General features: G+C 56.5%; 1 protein-coding gene across 2 annotated transcripts in view; it reads left to right on the top strand.

Annotated features, from left to right (window-relative positions):
* The window catches only part of shc2 (SHC (Src homology 2 domain containing) transforming protein 2), a 52,551-nt gene that overhangs the window by 21,272 nt on the left and 11,400 nt on the right, over positions 1 to 19,879 (top strand). For both annotated transcript variants that reach the window (XM_086004331.1, XM_086004332.1), the window contains exons 3-8: positions 3,994 to 4,054; positions 5,046 to 5,165; positions 11,896 to 11,949; positions 13,069 to 13,120; positions 13,788 to 13,914; positions 19,227 to 19,395. In XM_086004331.1, coding sequence (XP_085860457.1) covers positions 3,994 to 4,054; positions 5,046 to 5,165; positions 11,896 to 11,949; positions 13,069 to 13,120; positions 13,788 to 13,914; positions 19,227 to 19,395 — 583 coding nt within the window. The remainder of the gene's footprint in view (positions 1 to 3,993; positions 4,055 to 5,045; positions 5,166 to 11,895; positions 11,950 to 13,068; positions 13,121 to 13,787; positions 13,915 to 19,226; positions 19,396 to 19,879) is intronic.

The following is a 19,879-nucleotide window of genomic DNA, read 5'->3' as shown; positions in this document are numbered from 1 at the left end:
GTCACGCTGGGGCTCGGTCACACTGGGCTCGGTCACACTGGGGCTCAGTCACACTGGGCTCGGTCACGCTGGGGCTCGGTCACACTGGGCTCGGTCACACTGGGGCTCGGTCACACTGGGGCTCGGTCACACTGGGGCTCGGTCACACTGGGCTCGGTCACGCTGGGGCTCGGTCACACTGGGCTCGGTCACGCTGGGGCTCGGTCACACTGGGCTCGGTCACACTGGGGCTCGGTCACACTGGGCTCGGTCACACTGGGCTCGGTCACACTGGGCTCGGTCACGCTGGGGCTCGGTCACACTGGGCTCGGTCACACTGGGGCTCGGTCACGCTGGGGCTCGGTCACACTGGGCTCGGTCACACTGGGGCTCGGTCACACTGGGGCTCGGTCACACTGGGGCTCAGTCACACTGGGCTCGGTCACGCTGGGGCTCGGTCACACTGGGCTCGGTCACGCTGGGGCTCGGTCACACTGGGGCTCGGTCACACTGGGCTCGGTCACACTGGGGCTCGGTCACACTGGGGCTCGGTCACACTGGGGCTCGGTCACACTGGGCTCGGTCACACTGGGCTCGGTCACGCTGGGGCTCGGTCACGCTGGGGCTCGGTCACGCTGGGGCTCGGTCACACTGGGCTCGGTCACACTGGGGCTCGGTCACACGGGGCTCGGTCACACGGGGCTCGGTCACACTGGGGCTCGGTCACACTGGGGCTCGGTCACACTGGGGCTCGGTCACACGGGGCTCGGTCACACTGGGGCTCGGTCACGCTGGGCTCGGTCACACTGGGCTCGGTCACACTGGGGCTCGGTCACACTGGGCTCGGTCACACTGGGGCTCGGTCACGCTGGGGCTCGGTCACACTGGGCTCGGTCACACTGGGGCTCGGTCACACTGGGCTCGGTCACACTGGGGCTCGGTCACACTGGGGCTCGGTCACGCTGGGGCTCGGTCACGCTGGGGCTCGGTCACACTGGGCTCGGTCACACTGGGCTCGGTCACACTGGGGCTCGGTCACACTGGGCTCGGTCACACTGGGCTCGGTCACACCTGGGCTCGGTCACACTGGGCTCGGTCACACTGGGCTCGGTCACGCTGGGGCTCGGTCACACTGGGGCTCGGTCACACTGGGCTCGGTCACACTGGGCTCGGTCACACTGGGCTCGGTCACACTGGGGCTCGGTCACACTGGGGCTCGGTCACGCTGGGCTCGGTCACGCTGGGCTCGGTCACACTGGGGCTCGGTCACACTGGGGCTCGGTCACGCTGGGCTCGGTCACGCTGGGGCTCGGTCACGCTGGGGCTCGGTCACGCTGGGGCTCGGTCACGCTGGGGCTCGGTCACGCTGGGGCTCGGTCACGCTGGGCTCGGTCACGCTGGGGCTCGGTCACGCTGGGGCTCGGTCACGCTGGGGCTCGGTCACACTGGGCTCGGTCACACTGGGCTCGGTCACACTGGGGCTCGGTCACGCTGGGGCTCGGTCACGCTGGGGCTCGGTCACACTGGGGCTCGGTCACGCTGGGGCTCGGTCACACTGGGCTCGGTCACACTGGGGCTCGGTCACACTGGGGCTCGGTCACACTGGGCTCGGTCACACTGGGGCTCGGTCACACGGCTCGGTCACACTGGGGCTCGGTCACACTGGGCTCGGTCACGCTGGGGCTCGGTCACACTGGGCTCGGTCACACTGGGGCTCGGTCACGCTGGGGCTCGGTCACGTTGGGGTTCAATCACACTGGGGCTCGGTCACACTGGGCTCGGTCACACTGGGCTCGGTCACACTGGGGCTCGGTCACGCTGGGGCTCGGTCACGCTGGGGCTCGGTCACACTGGGGCTCGGTCACACTGGGGTTCAATCACACTGGGGCTCGGTCACGCTGGGGCTCGGTCACGCTGGGCTCGGTCACGCTGGGGCTCGGTCATGTTGGGGTTCAATCACACTGGGGCTCGGTCACACTGGGCTCGGTCACACTGGGCTCGGTCACACTGGGGCTCGGTCACGCTGGGGCTCGGTCACACTGGGCTCGGTCACACTGGGCTCGGTCACACTGGGCTCGGTCACGCTGGGGCTCGGTCACACTGGGCTCGGTCACACTGGGGCTCGGTCACGCTGGGGCTCGGTCACGCTGGGGCTCGGTCACGCTGGGGTTCAATCACACTGGGGCTCGGTCACACTGGGGCTCGGTCACACTGGGCTCGGTCACACTGGGCTCGGTCACACTGGGCTCGGTCACGCTGGGGCTCGGTCACACTGGGCTCGGTCACACTGGGGCTCGGTCACGCTGGGGCTCGGTCACGCTGGGGCTCGGTCACGCTGGGGTTCAATCACACTGGGGCTCGGTCACACTGGGCTCGGTCACACTGGGGCTCGGTCACACTGGGCTCGGTCACACTGGGGCTCGGTCACACTGGGCTCGGTCACACTGGGGCTCGGTCACACTGGGGTTCAATCACGCTGGGGCTCGGTCACACTGGGGCTCGGTCACACTGGGCTCGGTCACACTGGGCTCGGTCACACTGGGGCTCGGTCACGCTGGGGCTCGGTCACACTGGGCTCGGTCACACTGGGCTCGGTCACACTGGGCTCGGTCACGCTGGGGCTCGGTCACACTGGGCTCGGTCACACTGGGGCTCGGTCACGCTGGGGCTCGGTCACGCTGGGGCTCGGTCACGCTGGGGTTCAATCACACTGGGGCTCGGTCACACTGGGCTCGGTCACACTGGGGCTCGGTCACACTGGGCTCGGTCACACTGGGGCTCGGTCACACTGGGCTCGGTCACACTGGGGCTCGGTCACACTGGGCTCGGTCACACTGGGCTCGGTCACACTGGGGCTCGGTCACACTGGGCTCGGTCACGCTGGGGCTCGGTCACACTGGGCTCGGTCACACTGGGCTCGGTCACACTGGGGCTCGGTCACACTGGGCTCGGTCACACTGGGGCTCGGTCACACTGGGGCTCGGTCACACTGGGCTCGGTCACACTGGGCTCGGTCACACTGGGCTCGGTCACACTGGGGCTCGGTCACACTGGGCTCGGTCACACTGGGCTCGGTCACACTGGGCTCGGTCACACTGGGGCTCGGTCACGCTGGGGCTCGGTCACACTGGGCTCGGTCACACTGGGGCTCGGTCACACTGGGGCTCGGTCACACTGGGCTCGGTCACGCTGGGGCTCGGTCACACTGGGCTCGGTCACGCTGGGGCTCGGTCACACTGGGCTCGGTCACACTGGGCTCGGTCACACTGGGGCTCGGTCACACTGGGCTCGGTCACACTGGGGCTCGGTCACACTGGGCTCGGTCACACTGGGCTCGGTCACACTGGGCTCGGTCACACTGGGCTCGGTCACGCTGGGGCTCGGTCACGCTGGGGCTCGGTCACACTGGGGCTCGGTCACACTGGGGCTCGGTCACACTGGGCTCGGTCACACTGGGCTCGGTCACACTGGGGCTCGGTCACACTGGGCTCGGTCACACTGGGGCTCGGTCACACTGGGGCTCGGTCACACTGGGCTCGGTCACACTGGGCTCGGTCACACTGGGGCTCGGTCACGCTGGGGCTCGGTCACACTGGGCTCGGTCACGCTGGGGCTCGGTCACACTGGGCTCGGTCACACTGGGCTCGGTCACACTGGGCTCGGTCACACTGGGCTCGGTCACACTGGGGCTCGGTCACACTGGGGCTCGGTCACACTGGGGCTCGGTCACACTGGGGCTCGGTCACACTGGGGCTCGGTCACACTGGGCTCGGTCACACTGGGGCTCGGTCACACTGGGCTCGGTCACACTGGGCTCGGTCACGCTGGGGCTCGGTCACGCTGGGGCTCGGTCACGCTGGGGCTCGGTCACACTGGGCTCGGTCACACTGGGGCTCGGTCACACTGGGGCTCGGTCACACTGGGCTCAGTGCCTGGGCTACAGAGGGGAAATCGCCCAGCTGGTTCTGTTATTCTGAGCTGGATTTTATAACCCGAATTATTTTTCCCCTGTAGGGAAGCCATTAATCGGCTGCATGAAGCGGTGCCTGGAGTGAAAGCGGATTGGAAGAAGAAGGTACAAAACTACACCGAGAGCGAGCAAGCAATAGTGTCTCATTCACTTTACTCTGGGTGGTCGGGAGGGCTGGCCTGTTTCGCCTCAGTACATTGACGAGGTGAAGAGGGGATCTGATACCTGCTGGGGGTCCCGGGATTGGTGCTGGGGGTCCCGGGATTGGTGCTCACACTCCGCGCGATGTTCTCCTGTTTATTTTACCCGATGACCAATACTCCCATTGGATGCTGGTGATCCATGATTCCCATTGCTACAAGCGAGGGGGTCTGACTCTCACTGGGGTACGGGTTCCACAGACACTGACTCTCACTGGGGTACAGGTTCCACAGACACTGACTCTCACTGGGGCACAGTTTCCACACACACTGACTCTCACTGGGGTACGGGTTCCACAGACACTGACTCTCACTGGGGTACAGGTTCCACAGACACTGACTCTCACTGGGGTACGGGTTCCACAGACACTGACTCACTGGGGTACGGGTTCCACACACACTGACTCTCACTGGGGTATGGGTTCCACACACACTGACTCTCACTGGGGTACGGGTTCCACAGGCAGTGACTCTCACTGGGGTACGGGTTCCACAGACACTGACTCTCACTGGGGTACGGGTTCCACAGGCACTGACTCTCACTGGGGTACGGGTTCCACACACACTGACTCTCACTGGGGTACGGGTTCCACACACACTGACTCTCACTGGGGTACGGGTTCCACAGACACTGACTCTCACTGGGGTACGGGTTCCACAGACACTGACTCTCACTGGGGTACGGATCCCACGGACACTGACTCTCACTGGGGTACGGGTTCCACAGACACTGACTCTCACTGGGGTACGGGTTCCACAGACACTGACTCTCACTGGGGTACGGGTTCCACAGACACTGAGTGCTTGCTGTCTGGCAAGCAGCTAGTTATCCTGGGTAGCCGCTAGTTATCTCCCGACTGTTGGGACTGAGATATTTATTTCCTCGTGTCTTTTAGCCTTCGAATCAATACCTGCAATCGGTCCTCGGGAGGAGCAACCTGAGATTTGCTGGGATGAGCATCACTGTCAACATCTCCATCGAAGGGTTAAACCTGGCACTGCCCACCACCAGGCAGGTAAAGAGGCACCGTGGGGTGGGAGCGGGGAGGGGGAGGTTGCGGGGGCAGGAGCGGTACGAGGGCGGGGGAGGTGGTGGGGTCGGGAGCGGGACGAGGGGGGAGAGGGGCGGGGGCGGGGGGTGGCGAAGGAGGGGGTGGTGGAGTGGGCAGAGAGCGGGGGAGGCGAGTGAGGCAAGGGGTGTGGGGGGAGGGGGCTGTGAGGGAAACATAGAAGATAGGAGCAGGAGTAGGCCATTCAGCCCCTCGAGCCTGCTCCGCCATTCAATGAGATCATGGCTGATCATCCAAATTCAGTTCCCTGTCCTTGCCTTCTCCCCATATCCCTTGATCCCTTTAGCTTTAAGAAATATATCCAACTCCTTCTTGAATATATTTAATGAATTGACCTCTACTGCCTTCTGTGGTAGAGAATTCCACAGGTTCACCACTCTCTGGGTGAAGAAATTCCTCCTCATCTCTGTCCGAAATGGCTTACCCCTTATCCTTAGACTGTGACCACTGGTTCTGGACTCCCCACCATCGGGAACATCCTTCCTGCATCTAGTCTGTCCAGTCCTGTTAGAATTTTATAAGTTTCAATGAGATCCCCTCTCATTCTTCTAAACTCCAGCGAGTACAAGCCCAATCGACCCAATCTCTCCTCATACGTCATTCCTGCCATCCCAGGTATCAGTCTGGTGAATCTTCGCTGAACTCCTTCCATGGCAAGAACATCCTTCCTCAGATAAGGCAACCAAAACTGCACACAATACTCAAGGTGTGGTCTCACCAAGGCCCTGTATAACTGCAGCAAGACATCCTTGTTCCTGTACTCAAACCCTTTCGCTACGAAGGCCAACATACCATTTGCCTTCTTAACCGCCTGCTGCACCTGCATGCTTACCTTCAGCGACTGGTGCACAAGGACGCCCAGGTCTCGTTGCACTTCCCCTTCTCCCAATCTATTGCCGTTCAGATAATAATCTGCCTTCCTGTTTTTGACACCAAAGTGGATAACCTCGCATTTATCCACGTTATATTGCATCTGCCATGCTTCCGCCCAATCACCCAACCTGTCCAAATCATACTGGAGTTTCTCGGCATCCTCCTCACAGCACACACGCCCACCCAGCTTTGTGTCGTCTGCAAACTTGGAGATATTACATCTAGCTCTATCGTCCAGATCATTAATATATATTGTGAATAGCTGGGGTCCAAGGACCAATCCCTGCGGTACCCCACTAGTCACTGCCTGCCACTCGGAAAAAGAGCCATTTATTCCAACTCTTTGCTTGCTGTCTGCCAACCAGTTCTCTATCCAAGTCAATACCTTGCCCCCAATCCCATGTGCCATGAGGGAGGGGGCAGGTAATGGGTGGAAGGAGGGGGAGTGGGAGATGAGGGAGTGCAGACTGAATCTGTCCATAAATAAAAACAGGAAATGCTGGTAACGCCCAGCCGGGTCAGTCAGTGTCCGTGGAGCGAGCAGAGTGTAATGATATCTGCAAATAGTGATGTTATTTGCCTGTTTGATTATCATGCCTTACCAGCATAATTGCATGTATTGATTGCTTGTGCCTGACCAGCAGAGGGCATGTGACCGAGACAAGCAAGGCAGTTTAGTTTAGTTTCGGTTTCGTTCTAGATGCATCACTAGCATCGTGTCTCCTGTAAAGCTGTATAAAGAGTTGAACAAGCTTTAGATTAAAAGACATTCTCTTTCATAAATGTCTCGTCATTGAACCCACAAAGAAATCAATACATGGTGTCAGAAGTGATTGAAAGAGATGAAAAGAAAAAATCTGAAGTTAAATCAGCTCTCCACAGATTAGCAAGCCAAAAGAGAACATCGTTACTTACCATTAGAGAATAGCTAACGAAGTGAAAAATGGAAGGTTTACTCCCACCGGCGATGCTTCAGATGACAGGTAATGTGGCTGAAAATTGGAGAAGGTTCAAACAACGTGTGGGTTTGTATTTATCAGCAATCGGAGCTGATGAGAAAAGTAATAAAAAGAAATCGTCACTGTTCTTACATGTCGTGGGTGATGAAGCGCTGGAGGTGTATAATAACTTCACATTCGCTGCTGATGGAGACAAAATGAAGCTAGATAAAATAATGGAACAGTTTGAGGCCTACTGCATACCTAAACGTAACGTGACATTTGAGAGGCACAGATTTTTCACGTGTACAGAAAACGGGTGAGACTATTGATCAGTATGTGACTGAACTGAGAAACCGAAGCAAATCGTGTGAATTTGGGGGACTGACAGACTCGCTGATAAAAGACAGACTGGTGTGTGGTATTCCAAATAAGGGTCGAAGGGAAAGACTGCTAAGAGAGCAAGATCTAGACCTGGGAAAAGCCATAGCACTGTGTAGGGCTACAGAGACTGTGAAGTTGCAGGCAAAGGAGCTGTTCAGTGACAATAGCTGCAACGTGGATGCAGTGAGAAAGAACGGATACAAACCGTTTAACAAAACGAGCGCCAACGTGAAAAAAGAGGCGTGGCCAGCGAACGAAAATGAAAGGGACAATCGAAAGACATGTAGTCGATGCGGTACACAGCATACACCAAGAAAGTGTCCAGCATATGGTAAAACATGCAATAGATGCAACAAAAACAACCATTATGCCCATTGCTGCAAGAACCAAGCGCAACAAAGCAAGGTCCATGCAGTAGATGAAAGCGAGATAGAGGAGTTCAATGTAGATGTTGTGTCTGAAAACAAAAAAGAAGAAAGAGACTGGATGTTGACACTAAAAGTGAATGACATACACATTCCATTTAAATTGGATACTGGAGCACAAGTTAATGTGATATCAGAGACTGATTTTAAGAAAATTAGACCCAGACCAAAGATACATGGAATAAAAGTGAAAGTGACAGGATACTCAGGTACTGATATACCAGTGAAAGGAAGATGCATTGTCAAAGTAACACACAAGGACAGAGAGCACACGCTAGCATTAATCGTGGTGCCAAAGGATGTGCAAGCCATACTAGATTTAAAAGCCTGTGAGAGACTGAACCTGGTAAAGAGAGTCCTCGTTGTGGAAAGCGAAGGAGAGACAGTCTATGATGAACTCATGAAAGAGTACAATGACCTATTTAAGGCTGCATTCCAGGAGAACACACGATCAGAGTAGATAAAAGTATGACACCGGTCATACATCCATGCAGAAAAGTCCCGTTTGCTCTTCAAAAGCAACTGAAGGCAGAGTTGGACAGGATGGAAAGCCTGAACGTGATTCAGAAGATAGATGAGCCAACTGAGTAGGTGAGTTCCCTCGTCGTAGTGGACAAAAAGAATGGAAAGCTCAGAATTTGCCTGGATCCAAGAGATCTAAACAGAGCAATAAAGAGAGAGCACTTCAAGCTTCCTACACGTGAGGAAATCATGGCACAGTTTGCAAATGCAAAGTATTTCAGCAAGTTAGATGCATCATCAGGATTTTGGCAGATGAAATTGGACGAAGCAAGCTCAAGACTGTGCACGTTCAACAGTCCATTTGGCAGATACAGATTCCTAAGGTTACCATTTGGCATTGCCTCAGCTCCTGAAGTGTATCACAAAACTATCCATATGATCTATGAGCACCTGGAGGGAGTTGATACATCAATGGATGACATCATAGTATGGGGAACCACAAGAACTGAGCATGACGAGAGACTGAAAAAAGTGCTGGAAGCAACAAGGAAAACAAACCTGAAGCTGAATAGAGAGAAATGCCAGCTCGGGGTGACAGAACTGACATTCGTGGGAGATATCCTTAGCAGTGAGGGCATCAGACCAGATCCCAGAAAGGTGTCCGCCATTGAGAATATGCCAAAGCCACAATGCAAAAAGGACGTGCAGAGGTTTAATGGAATGATCAACTACATGGGGAAATTCATATCCAACCTCTCAGAAAAGATGGCGCCACTGAGAAGACTAACTGAAAAGAACATAGAATGGGAATGGAATCACGAGCATGAGAAGTCATGGAGCGATCTAAAGAAACTGCTCACAGAGGAACCAGTTCTGAGGTTTTATGACCCAGCGAGACCCATCAAGATATCATCAGATGCATCACAGAGTGGGCTCGGTGCCGTTCTTCTGCAACAATATGGCTACTGGCAACCTGTTGCATATGCATCGCGCTCAATGACCGACGCGGAGACGTGATATGCTCAAATAGAAAAGGAGCTGCTCAGCATCACATACGCCTGTGAAAGATTTCACCAGTTTGTGTCAGGACAAGCAATCAGTGTAGAGACTGACCATAAGCCCTTGATTGCATTGTTCCAAAAGCCACTAAATAGCTGTCCGCTTAGAATACAAAGAATGATGATCAGGCTGCAATGCTATACACTGAATGTTGCGTACACACCGGGTAAGCTGATGTATACAGCAGACACGTTGTCCAGAGCTATAGACCCAAGTGAGCCCGCAAACACCACAATGGATGAAAAAGTGAACGCCTACGTGGACATGATCACAAGTGCACTGCCCATAGCAGATGCAAAAATGGAGCTCATAAAGAATGAGACAAACAAAGATGAAACAATGAGACGACTGAGGAAAAGCATCTTGGATGGATGGCCCAACATGAAGCAAGACTGCTCACCTGACATGGCAGAGTACTGGAACTGCAGGGCAGAACTATCAGTGGTCGAAGACATCATCTACAAAGGAAGTAAAATAGTTATCCCAAAGAGTCTGAGAAAAGAGATGTTAAAAAAAGATCCATGGAGGACATCTGGGAATCGAGAAGTGTAAGAAAAGAGCACGAGAGGTGATGTACTGGCCACGAATCAACCAAGATGTGACAAATGAGGTGTCAAACTGCACAATATGCCTGAAATATCGAGCAAGCAATCCGGTCGAACCACTAAAGCCACACCCAGCGCCAGACAGACCTTACCAGAAGGTAGGCGCTGACCTATTCGTATGTCAAGGGAAGGACTATCTTGTAGTCACAGACTATTACTCCCTGTATCCAGAGGTTTGTAGACTGCACACCACCACTGCAGATGCTGTGATAACATGTATGAAAGCCATATTCTCCAGACATGGCGTGGCAAGCGAGGTCTTCACAGACAACGGACCTCAGTTTTACAATGCAAGTTTCCGACACTTTGCCAAAGAGTGGGACTTTGTCCACACAACGTCAAGTCCTCACTATCCACAGTCCAATGGACTAGTGGAAAAATCGGTCCAGACAGTGAAAAGACTGATGTACAAGGCAAAAGACAGTGGAACTGACTTCTACCAAAGCATGCTTGTATACCGCACAACGCCGCTCGAGTGTGGTATGTCACCAGCCCAGCTCCTGATGGGACGTCGGCTAAGGTCAAACCTACCCATCCCGGAGAACCTCCTGAAAACAAAAGAGGGGGAGAAAGTGAGGAAGTTCAAAGAACAACAGAAAGAAAAGCAAAAGTACTACTATGACAGAGGAACACAAAACCTACCTGAACTCCACACTGGTGACCAAGTAAGGTTCAAAGACAAAACAAACACATGGACTCAGAAGGGAACTGTCCTGAGTGAAGTTCAACCAAGATCATACACCATTCAGACAGATGAGGGTGCTGTTCTGAGAAGAAATCGTCGAGATCTTCTCCTGGGACCAGCCACAGCAGGTCAAGAGACTGATACTGGTGAACAACCTGATCACACAGCTGAGAACCAATCATCTGAGGCAACAACTCAGATTCAAGGACAATCAATCAGAAAATCCTCAAGACACGTGAAGCCTCCTGAGAGACTCATTGAGCAAATTTAAGGACTATTGTTATAGAAGGAAGTAATGTTATCTTATTCTTTCTTCAAGTTCTAGTGCATTTACATATTTCATGTGAACACACAAAGCAAGGTTAAAAAACCTTGATCATGATAATGATAATGTAAGTTCATTAAGTGTTACAGTTAAAATGCAGATTAATACAAAGAAAACATGTTGTTAGTTAAAAGTAAAATACTTTTGTTTTAAGAAAGAGAGATGTAATGATATCCGCAAATAGTGATGTTATTTGCCTGTTTGATTATCATGCCTTACCAGCATAATTGCATGTATTGATTGCTTGTGCCTGACCAGCAGAGGGCATGTGACCGAGACAAGCAAGGCAGTTTAGTTTAGTTTCGGTTTCATTCTAGATGCATCACTAGCATCGTGTCTCCTGTAAAGCTGTATAAAGAGTTGAACAAGCTTTAGATTAAAAGACATTCTCTTTCATAAATGTCTCATCATTGAACCCACAAAGAAATCAATACACAGAGGGGCCGATGTTTCAAGTGGAGACTCTTCGTCAGAACTGGATAAAATTACAGACGAGCTGCATTAAAAAAGGGAAAAAACAGAGAAGACGGAGACACGCACTCACACTCACTCTTCACACACTCACTCACTATTCACTCATTCACTCACTATTTACTCACTCACACACTCAGACACTCAGACATAGGCAGACAGGCACAGAGAGCCAAAGGGCCTCCTGCACACGCAGACATAAGGGAAGGAATAGAATGAATTATAGTCTCGGTCTGAATTGAACCTGAGTTTCAGCTTCCCAGAGAGAACTCCTCCAGAAACCTGAACATTGTTGCACAGTACGAAGGAGCCTTGCTTTGCGCTGGGTGTGTGTGGGAGCGAGGGGTCGGGGAAGCCAGTGTCCATGTGTTGATGCGTTTGTTCTTCCCATAGGGCTGAGAGTTTCAGGCTGTCTGTTCAGTGAAATGTTTTGTGTGTTTCAATCACAGGTCATCGCGAACCATCACATGCAGTCCATCTCCTTCGCATCAGGTGGGGACACGGTAAGGAGCCCCTCGACCTGACACCGTCTGCGACTCTCCCCCCCATAGCTGCTCATCGTTACAGAGCCCTCCGTTTAAATCGACCCATTCTATTAGTCAAACCCCTCTCTGGGGAGCGGAGTAACCTAGCTCAGTCACTGGTCGGTGTGTCGGGGGGCCCGGTGTGTCATGTCGGGCGGGGGTCGGTGTGTCGGGCGGGGGTCGGTGTGTCGGGGGGGTCGGGTGGGGGTCGGTGTGTCGCGGGGGGTCGGGGTGTCGCGGGATCCGTGTGCCGGGGGTCGGGGTGTCGGGGGGGTCGGTGCGTCGGGGGGCCCGTACGTCGGGGGTGTCAGGGGGGTCGGTGCGTCGGGGGGTCGGTGTGCCCGTGCGTCGGGGGGCCCGGGGGTCGGGGTCTGTGTGTCGAGGCCGCTGGCTCTGGTCTCTGATTTTTCTCCCCTCTGTAGACAGAGTCTAATGCCTGTGCTCAGTGATCCCCCCCATCCCCAACCTTGCACATGCGGCTATTCCTCCTGTTGGAGGCAGTGAGCGACGGCAGGTTGGTTGATCATGGGGGGCATCGCAGCTGAGCCGGACCCAGCCTTGCTCTGACGCCCGTGTGTTCACTCTCGCTGGATTGAGATCAGCAGCAGCAACGCTGGTTGATCTGCAGCCCAGGAGGATTCCTGAATTCGTGCCACACTGGGTGAGATCAGTGAACTCTGCGCTGGCCAGGGGAGGAGTCAGAATAGACTGGGTACCCCAATCTCCCGAACCCCGGATTACGGAACGACCCCTATTCTGCAAACGTTGGTCCGGGAATACTTACCGTGTTGGCATGAAATTCCTCAGGCTGCTAATTTAATGGAGGAGTTGACCCGTTGACCCATTGACCCGTTGACCCGTCCGTTAACCCGTTGACCTGCAGTTTTAAGCGGGTTTGTTCCTTCATCGAAATACCAGTGGAAGGAATGTCACTGAAATGTGAGAGTCGCTGACTTCCCTCGACCCACCGCCTCGGTTCTGAACCGCGACACATTTACCAAACTCTCGCAGCATGAAATGCCCGATCCGGTTGGATGTTCCTCCTGAATTTTGAGCGTCGCTAGAAACCAGTTGCTAATTGGACCTCTTCCCGTGCAGGATACCACGGATTACGTTGCCTATGTAGCAAAGGATCCCGTAAACCAGAGAGGTGAGTGTTTACAACAACAACAACTTGCATTTATATAGCGCCTTTAGCATAGTAAAACGCCCCAAGGCGCTTCACAGGAGCGATTATCAAACAAAGTGTGACACCGAGCCACAGGAGATATTGGGACTGGTGACCAAAAGCTCAGTCCAAGAGGTGGGTTTTAAGGAGCGTCTCACAGGAGGAGAGAGGCGGAGAGGTTTAGGGAGGGAATTCCAGGCAGCTGAAGGCACGGCCGCCAGTGGTGGAGCGATGGAAATCGGGGATGCTCAAGAGGCCGGAATTGGAGGAGTGTAGAGATCTGGGAGGGTTTACTGAGATAGGGAGGGGCGAGGCGGGTCTGGAAGAGTTGGATAGGGACACGAGGAGCCGGTCAGAGAATCAGGCAATGGGGCAAGTTATGGGCCCAGAGACGGAGGAGGCAGTCGGGAGACACGATGGGGAAGTGCCACAGCGACTTCGGCAGTGCGACTGCAGCCCGACAGCTCTGTTTCGAATCTAGATATTGATACAAGGTTGCCGAAAATCATACATCAGGAAGTGGGAAATGAAGAGCACGCCACGAGCATGAGATTTAATAAATGACACTGCGATTGTGTGTTAATGAGGATGTTTAGCTGGACAGTGTAATGCACGCAGACTAACTGAGCCTTGTCTTAATGTCCTGCAGCCTGTCACATTCTGGAGTGCTGTGAGGGCTTAGCACAGACTGTCATCAGCACGATTGGACAGGCCTTCGAACTGAGGTTCAAACAATATCTCCACAGCCCGCCGAAGCTGGTCACCCCGCTCGACAGGTAAAGTCGCTCTGAGCCTGTGTGATTCAGTCGCGAGCAGTGAACCAAACAAATCAACCCGATCGTTATACTTAAAGCTGCCAGTTTTGTCCCCAGTTGCTGTATTTCTCTCCTGACTCTCACTGGGGTACGGGTCCCCTCCTCTCCTGAAGGTGCTGACTCTCACTGGGGTACGGGTCCCCTCCCCTCCTGAAGGCGCTGACTCTCTCTGGGGTACGGGTCCCCATCTCTCCTGAAGGTGCTGACTCTCACTGGGGTACGGGTCCCCCTCCTCTCCTGATGCTGTTGATTCTCACTGGGGTACGGGTCCCTTCCTCTCCTGAAACTGCTGACTCTCACTGGGGTACGGGTCCCCTCCTCTCCTGAAGGTGCTGACTCTCACTGGTGTACGGCTCACCTCCTCTCCTGAAGGTGCTGACTCTCACTGGGGTACGGGTCCCCTCCTCTCCTGAAGGTGCTGACTCTCACTGGGGTACGGGTCCCCTCCTCTCCTGAAGGTGCTGACTCTCACTGGGGTACGGGTCCCCTCCTCTCCTGAAGGTGCTGACTCTCACTGGGGTACGGGTCCCCTCCTCTCCTGAAGGTGCTGACTCTCACTGGGGTACGGGTCCCCTCCTCTCCTGAAGGTGCTGACTCTCACTGGGGTACGGGTCCCCTCCTCTCCTGAAGGTGCTGACTCTCACTGGGGTACGGGTCCCCTCCTCTCCTGAAGGTGCCGACTCTCAGCGGGGTACGGTTCCCCTCCTCTCCTGAAGGTGCTGACTCTCACTGGGGTACGGGTCCCCTCCTCTCCTGAAGGTGCTGACTCTCACTGGGGTATGGGTCCCCTCCTCTCCTGAAGGTGCTGACTCTCACTGGGGTACGGGTCCCCTCCTCTCCTGAAGGTGCCGACTCTCACTGGGGTACGGGTCCCCTCCCCTCCTGAAGGTGCCGACTCTCACTGGGGTACGGGTCCCCTCCCCTCCTGAAGGTGCCGACTCTCACTGGGGTACGGGTCCCCTCCCCTCCTGAAGGTGCCGACTCTCACTGGGGTACGGGTCCCCTCCTCTCCTGAAGTTGCCGACTCTCAGCGGGGTACCGGTTCCATCTGGTTGGTAATAAATCACATCCACCAACTAAAGCTGTATGATCGGGATTGGTCATATTGCAATGAGAAAGACGATTTTGAGCAGTGATATTTATCGAACCCCCACCTTCTTTGATCCACATCTCTTGCCCTCTGTCCATGACCGGCCGGCCTGGGAGGTGTTGACTGAGATGGTTCGGGTTTGTTTCCTCTGCTTTTCTCACTCTCCAACAAAGGAAGGCAGGGGGTCGCTATTAGGAGACAGAGTTACTGAGCTCCCATGTGGCAAGTGCACATGGAATTAAGAGGCTGTTGTCTTTCTCTCTGCATTTGAGACATTGACTGGCTCCAGTTAGTCACAGCCCAAAGCAACATGCTTGAAATAAGGAGCTCACCGTATAGGGGAATCACAGACACAGACCCCCGTCCCGTCACCGTGCGGGGGAATCACAGACACAGACCCCCGTCCCGTCACCGTGCGGGGGAATCACAGACACAGACCCCCATCCCATCACCGTGCAGGGGAATCACAGACACAGACCCCCATCCCATCACCGTGCGGGGGAATCGCAGACACAGACCCCCATCCCATCACCGTGCGGGGGAATCACAGACACAGACCCCCATCCCATCACTGTGCGGGGGAATCACAGACACAGACCCCCATCCCATCACCGTGCGGGGGAATCGCAGACACAGACCCCCATCCCATCACCGTGCGGGGGAATCACAGGCACAGACCCCCATCCCGTCACCGTGCGGGGGAATCGCAGACACAGACCCCCGTCCCGTCACCGTGCGGGGGAATCACAGACACAGACCCCCGTCCCGTCACCATGCGGGGGAATCACAGACACAGACCCGCGTCCCGTCACCGTGCGGGGGAATCACAGACACAGACCCGCGTCCCGTCACCGTGCGGGGGAATCACAGACACAGACCCGCGTCCCGTCACCGTGCGGGGGAATCACAGACACAGACCCGCGTCCCGTCACCGTGCGGGGGAATCACAAACACAGACCCCCATCCCATCACTGTGCGGGGGGAATCACAGGCACAGACCCGCGTCCCGTCACCGTGCGGGGGAATCACAGGCACAAACCCCCATCCCATCACTGTGCGGGGGGAATCACAGGCACAGACCCGCGTCCCGTCACTGTGCGGGGGGAATCACAGGCACAGACCCCCATCCCATCACTGTGCGGGGGGAATCACAGGCACAGACCCGCGTCCCGTCACCGTGCGGGGGAATCACAGACACAGACCCGCGTCCCGTCACCGTGCGGGGGAATCGCAGACACAGACCCCCGTCCCGTCACCGTGCGGGGGAATCACAGACACAGACCCCCGTCCCGTCACCGTGCGGGGGAATCACAGGCACACCCCCATCCCATCACTGTGCGGGGGAATCACAGACACAGACCCGCGTCCCGTCACCGTGCGGGGGAATCACAAACACAGACCCCCATCCCATCACTGTGCGGGGGAATCACAGGCACAGACCCCCATCCCATCACTGTGCGGGGGGAATCACAGGCACAGACCCCCATCCCATCACTGTGCGGGGGGAATCACAGGCACAGACCCGCGTCCCGTCACCGTGCGGGGGAATCACAGACACAGACCCGCGTCCCGTCACCGTGCGGGGGAATCACAAACACAGACCCCCATCCCATCACTGTGCGGGGGGAATCACAGGCACAGACCCGCGTCCCGTCACCGTGCGGGGGAATCACAGACACAGACCCGCGTCCCGTCACTGTGCGGGGGAATCACAGACACAGACCCCCGTCCCGTCACCGTGTGGGGAAATCACAGACACAGACCCCCGTCCTATCACTGTGCAGGGGAATCACAGACACAGACCCCCGTCCCGTCACCGTGCGGGGGAATCACAGACACAGACCCCCGTCCTATCACCGTGTGGGGGAATCACAGGCACAGACCCCCGTCCCGTCACCGTGCAGGGGGAATCACAGACACAGACCCCCATCCTATCACTGTGCAAGGGAATCACAGACACAGACACCCGTCCCGTCACCGTGTGGGGAAATCACAGACACAGACCCCCGTCCTATCACCGTGTGGGGAAATCACAGACACAGACCCCCGTCCTATCACTGTGCAAGGGAATCACAGACACAGACCCCCGTCCTATCACCGTGTGGGGAAATCACAGACACAGACCCCCGTCCTATCACTGTGCAGGGGAATCACAGACACAGACCCCCGTCCCGTCACCGTGCGGGGGAATCGCAGACACAGACCCCCGTCCTATCACCGTGTGGGGGAATCACAGGCACAGACCCCCGTCCCGTCACCGTGCGGGGGAATCACAGACACAGACCCCCGTCCCGTCACTGTGCGGGGGAATCGCAGACACAGACCCCCGTCCTATCACCGTGTGGGGGAATCACAGACACAGACCCCCGTCCTATCACTGTGCAGGGGAATCACAGACACAGACCCCCGTCCCGTCACCGTGCGGGGGAATTGTAGACACAGACCCCCGTCCTATCACCGTGTGGGGGAATCACAGGCACAGACCCCCGTCCCGTCACCGTGCGGGGGAATCACAGACACAGACCCCCGTCCCGTCACCGTGCAGGGGAAATCACAGGCACAGACCCCCGTCCCGTCACCGTGCGGGGGAATCACAGGCACAGACCCCCGTCCCGTCACCGTGCGGGGGAATCACAGACACAGACCCCCGTCCCGTCACCGTGCAGGGGAAATCACAGGCACAGACCCCCGTCCCGTCACCGTGTGGGGGAATCACAGGCACAGACCCGCGTCCCGTCACCGTGCAGGGGAAATCACAGGCACAGACCCCCGTCCCGTCACCGTGTGGGGGAATCACAAACACAGACCCCCATCCCATCACTGTGCGGGGGAATCACAGGCACAGACCCCCGTCCCGTCACCGTGCAGGGTAAATCACAGGCACAGACCCCCGTCCCGTCACCGTGTGGGGGAATCACAAACACAGACCCCCATCCCATCACTGTGCGGGGGAATCACAGGCACAGACCCCCGTCCCGTCACCGTGGGGGGGGAATCACAGGCACAGACCCCCGTCCCGTCACCGTGCAGGGGAATCACAGGCACAGACCCGCGTCCCGTCACCGTGCAGGGGAAATCACAGGCACAGACCCCCGTCCCGTCACCGTGTGGGGGAATCACAGGCACAGACCCCCATCCCATCACTGTGCGGGGGGAATCACAGGCACAGACCCCCGTCCCGTCACCGTGTGGGGGGAATCACAGGCACAAACCCCCGTCCCGTCACCGTGCAGGGGAAATCACAGGCACAGACCCCCGTCCCGTCACCGTGTGGGGGAATCACGGGCACAGACCCCGTCCCATCACCGTGTGGGGGAATCACAGACACAGACCCCCGTCCCATCACCGTGTGGGGGAATCACGGGCACAGACCCCGTCCCATCACCCTGTGGGGGAATCACGGGCACAGACCCCCATCCCGTCACCGTGTGGGGAAATCACAGACACAGACCCCCGTCCCGTCACCGTGTGGGGGAATCACGGGCACAGACCCCGTCCCATCACCCTGTGGGGAATCACAGACACAGACCCCCGTCCCGTCACCGTGTGGGGGAATCACGGGCACAGACCCCGTCCCATCACCCTGTGGGGGAATCACGGGCACAGACCCCCGTCCCGTCACCGTGTGGGGAAATCACAGACACAGACCCCCGTCCCGTCACCGTGTGGGGGAATCACGGGCACAGACCCCGTCCCATCACCGTGTAGGGAATCACAGACACAGACCCCCGTCCCGTCACCGTGTGGGGGAATCACGGGCACAGACCCCGTCCCATCACCCTGTGGGGGAATCACAGACACAGACCCCGTCCCATCACCGTGTGGGGGAATCACAGGCACAGACCCCCGTCCCATCACCGTGTAGGGAATCACAGACACAGACCCCCGTCCCGTCACCCTGTGGGGGAATCACGGGCACAGACCCCCGTCCCATCACCGTGTAGGGAATCACAGACACAGACCCCCGTCCTATCACCGTGTGGGGGAATCACAGACACAGACCCACCGTGTGGTGCAGTACTCCTGAGAATATTCTGTGAAGAAAGCACTGGCTGGGATTGAGCCTAATCTTGGAGCTCAGTCACTGTCGTGTACGAGGATATTGGAAATTCGTGCCATAAAAATGTCGGCTGAATATTCCGTGCCTGAGCTGATGGTTGTTTCTTGCCTGGGTTGATTGTAGGATGACCAGCAGTGAGGAGTCTGCCTGGGGTGAAGAGGAGGAGACATCGGAGCACAATTATTACAACAGCATCCCAGGAAAGGAGCCTCCCCTGGGGGGTGTTGTGGACACCAGGAGCAGGCAGTGGCATGTCCAGACCCAGCCGCCCTGCCCCGCGGGCACCGTGCAGGTCAGTGACCTGCCCTGACCGTATAGCTCACAGTTCTGTGTACTACAGGCTTCTAACCCCATACTGATGCAATTACCTCCATCGTTTTTGTTTTCTTCCCTGTTCTGAAGGCATTGATTCCATCGGCGGTTCCGTGAGCCCTCACTGGCCTCTGATACCATCAATGGTGCCGAGACAGCCAGTCAGTCAGTGCCCAGTCCTTCCCCTCGCCCGCTCTCCACGCGGGTGGAATTGTATCTTGTGGTAACAGGCCGGTTAACTGCGAGCAGTTCAGCCGAGGGATGTTTGTGACTAATTCAAATGAATTTTAAGCGTAACTTACGTTCAGCACAAGTCGAGTTTCCGTGATCTTTTGCGCTGGTTTAAAAAACATCGGCCACAAAACTGGCCACGCCCCCAGATCGAATTAATCACCACGGCGACTTTCCGCTAATTGCGCTCGTTTGCGGCCCTTCCAAGAGGCTCCAAAAATGAAGCGGTTTGT

The sequence above is a fragment of the Somniosus microcephalus genome, chromosome 13 (assembly GCF_052327205.1).
Source record: "Somniosus microcephalus isolate GS21.2 chromosome 13, FLI_Smic_1.0, whole genome shotgun sequence".
In the NCBI taxonomy this organism is placed as follows: Eukaryota; Metazoa; Chordata; class Chondrichthyes; order Squaliformes; family Somniosidae; genus Somniosus; species Somniosus microcephalus.
This window is presented reverse-complemented; position numbering and strand designations above follow the sequence as displayed.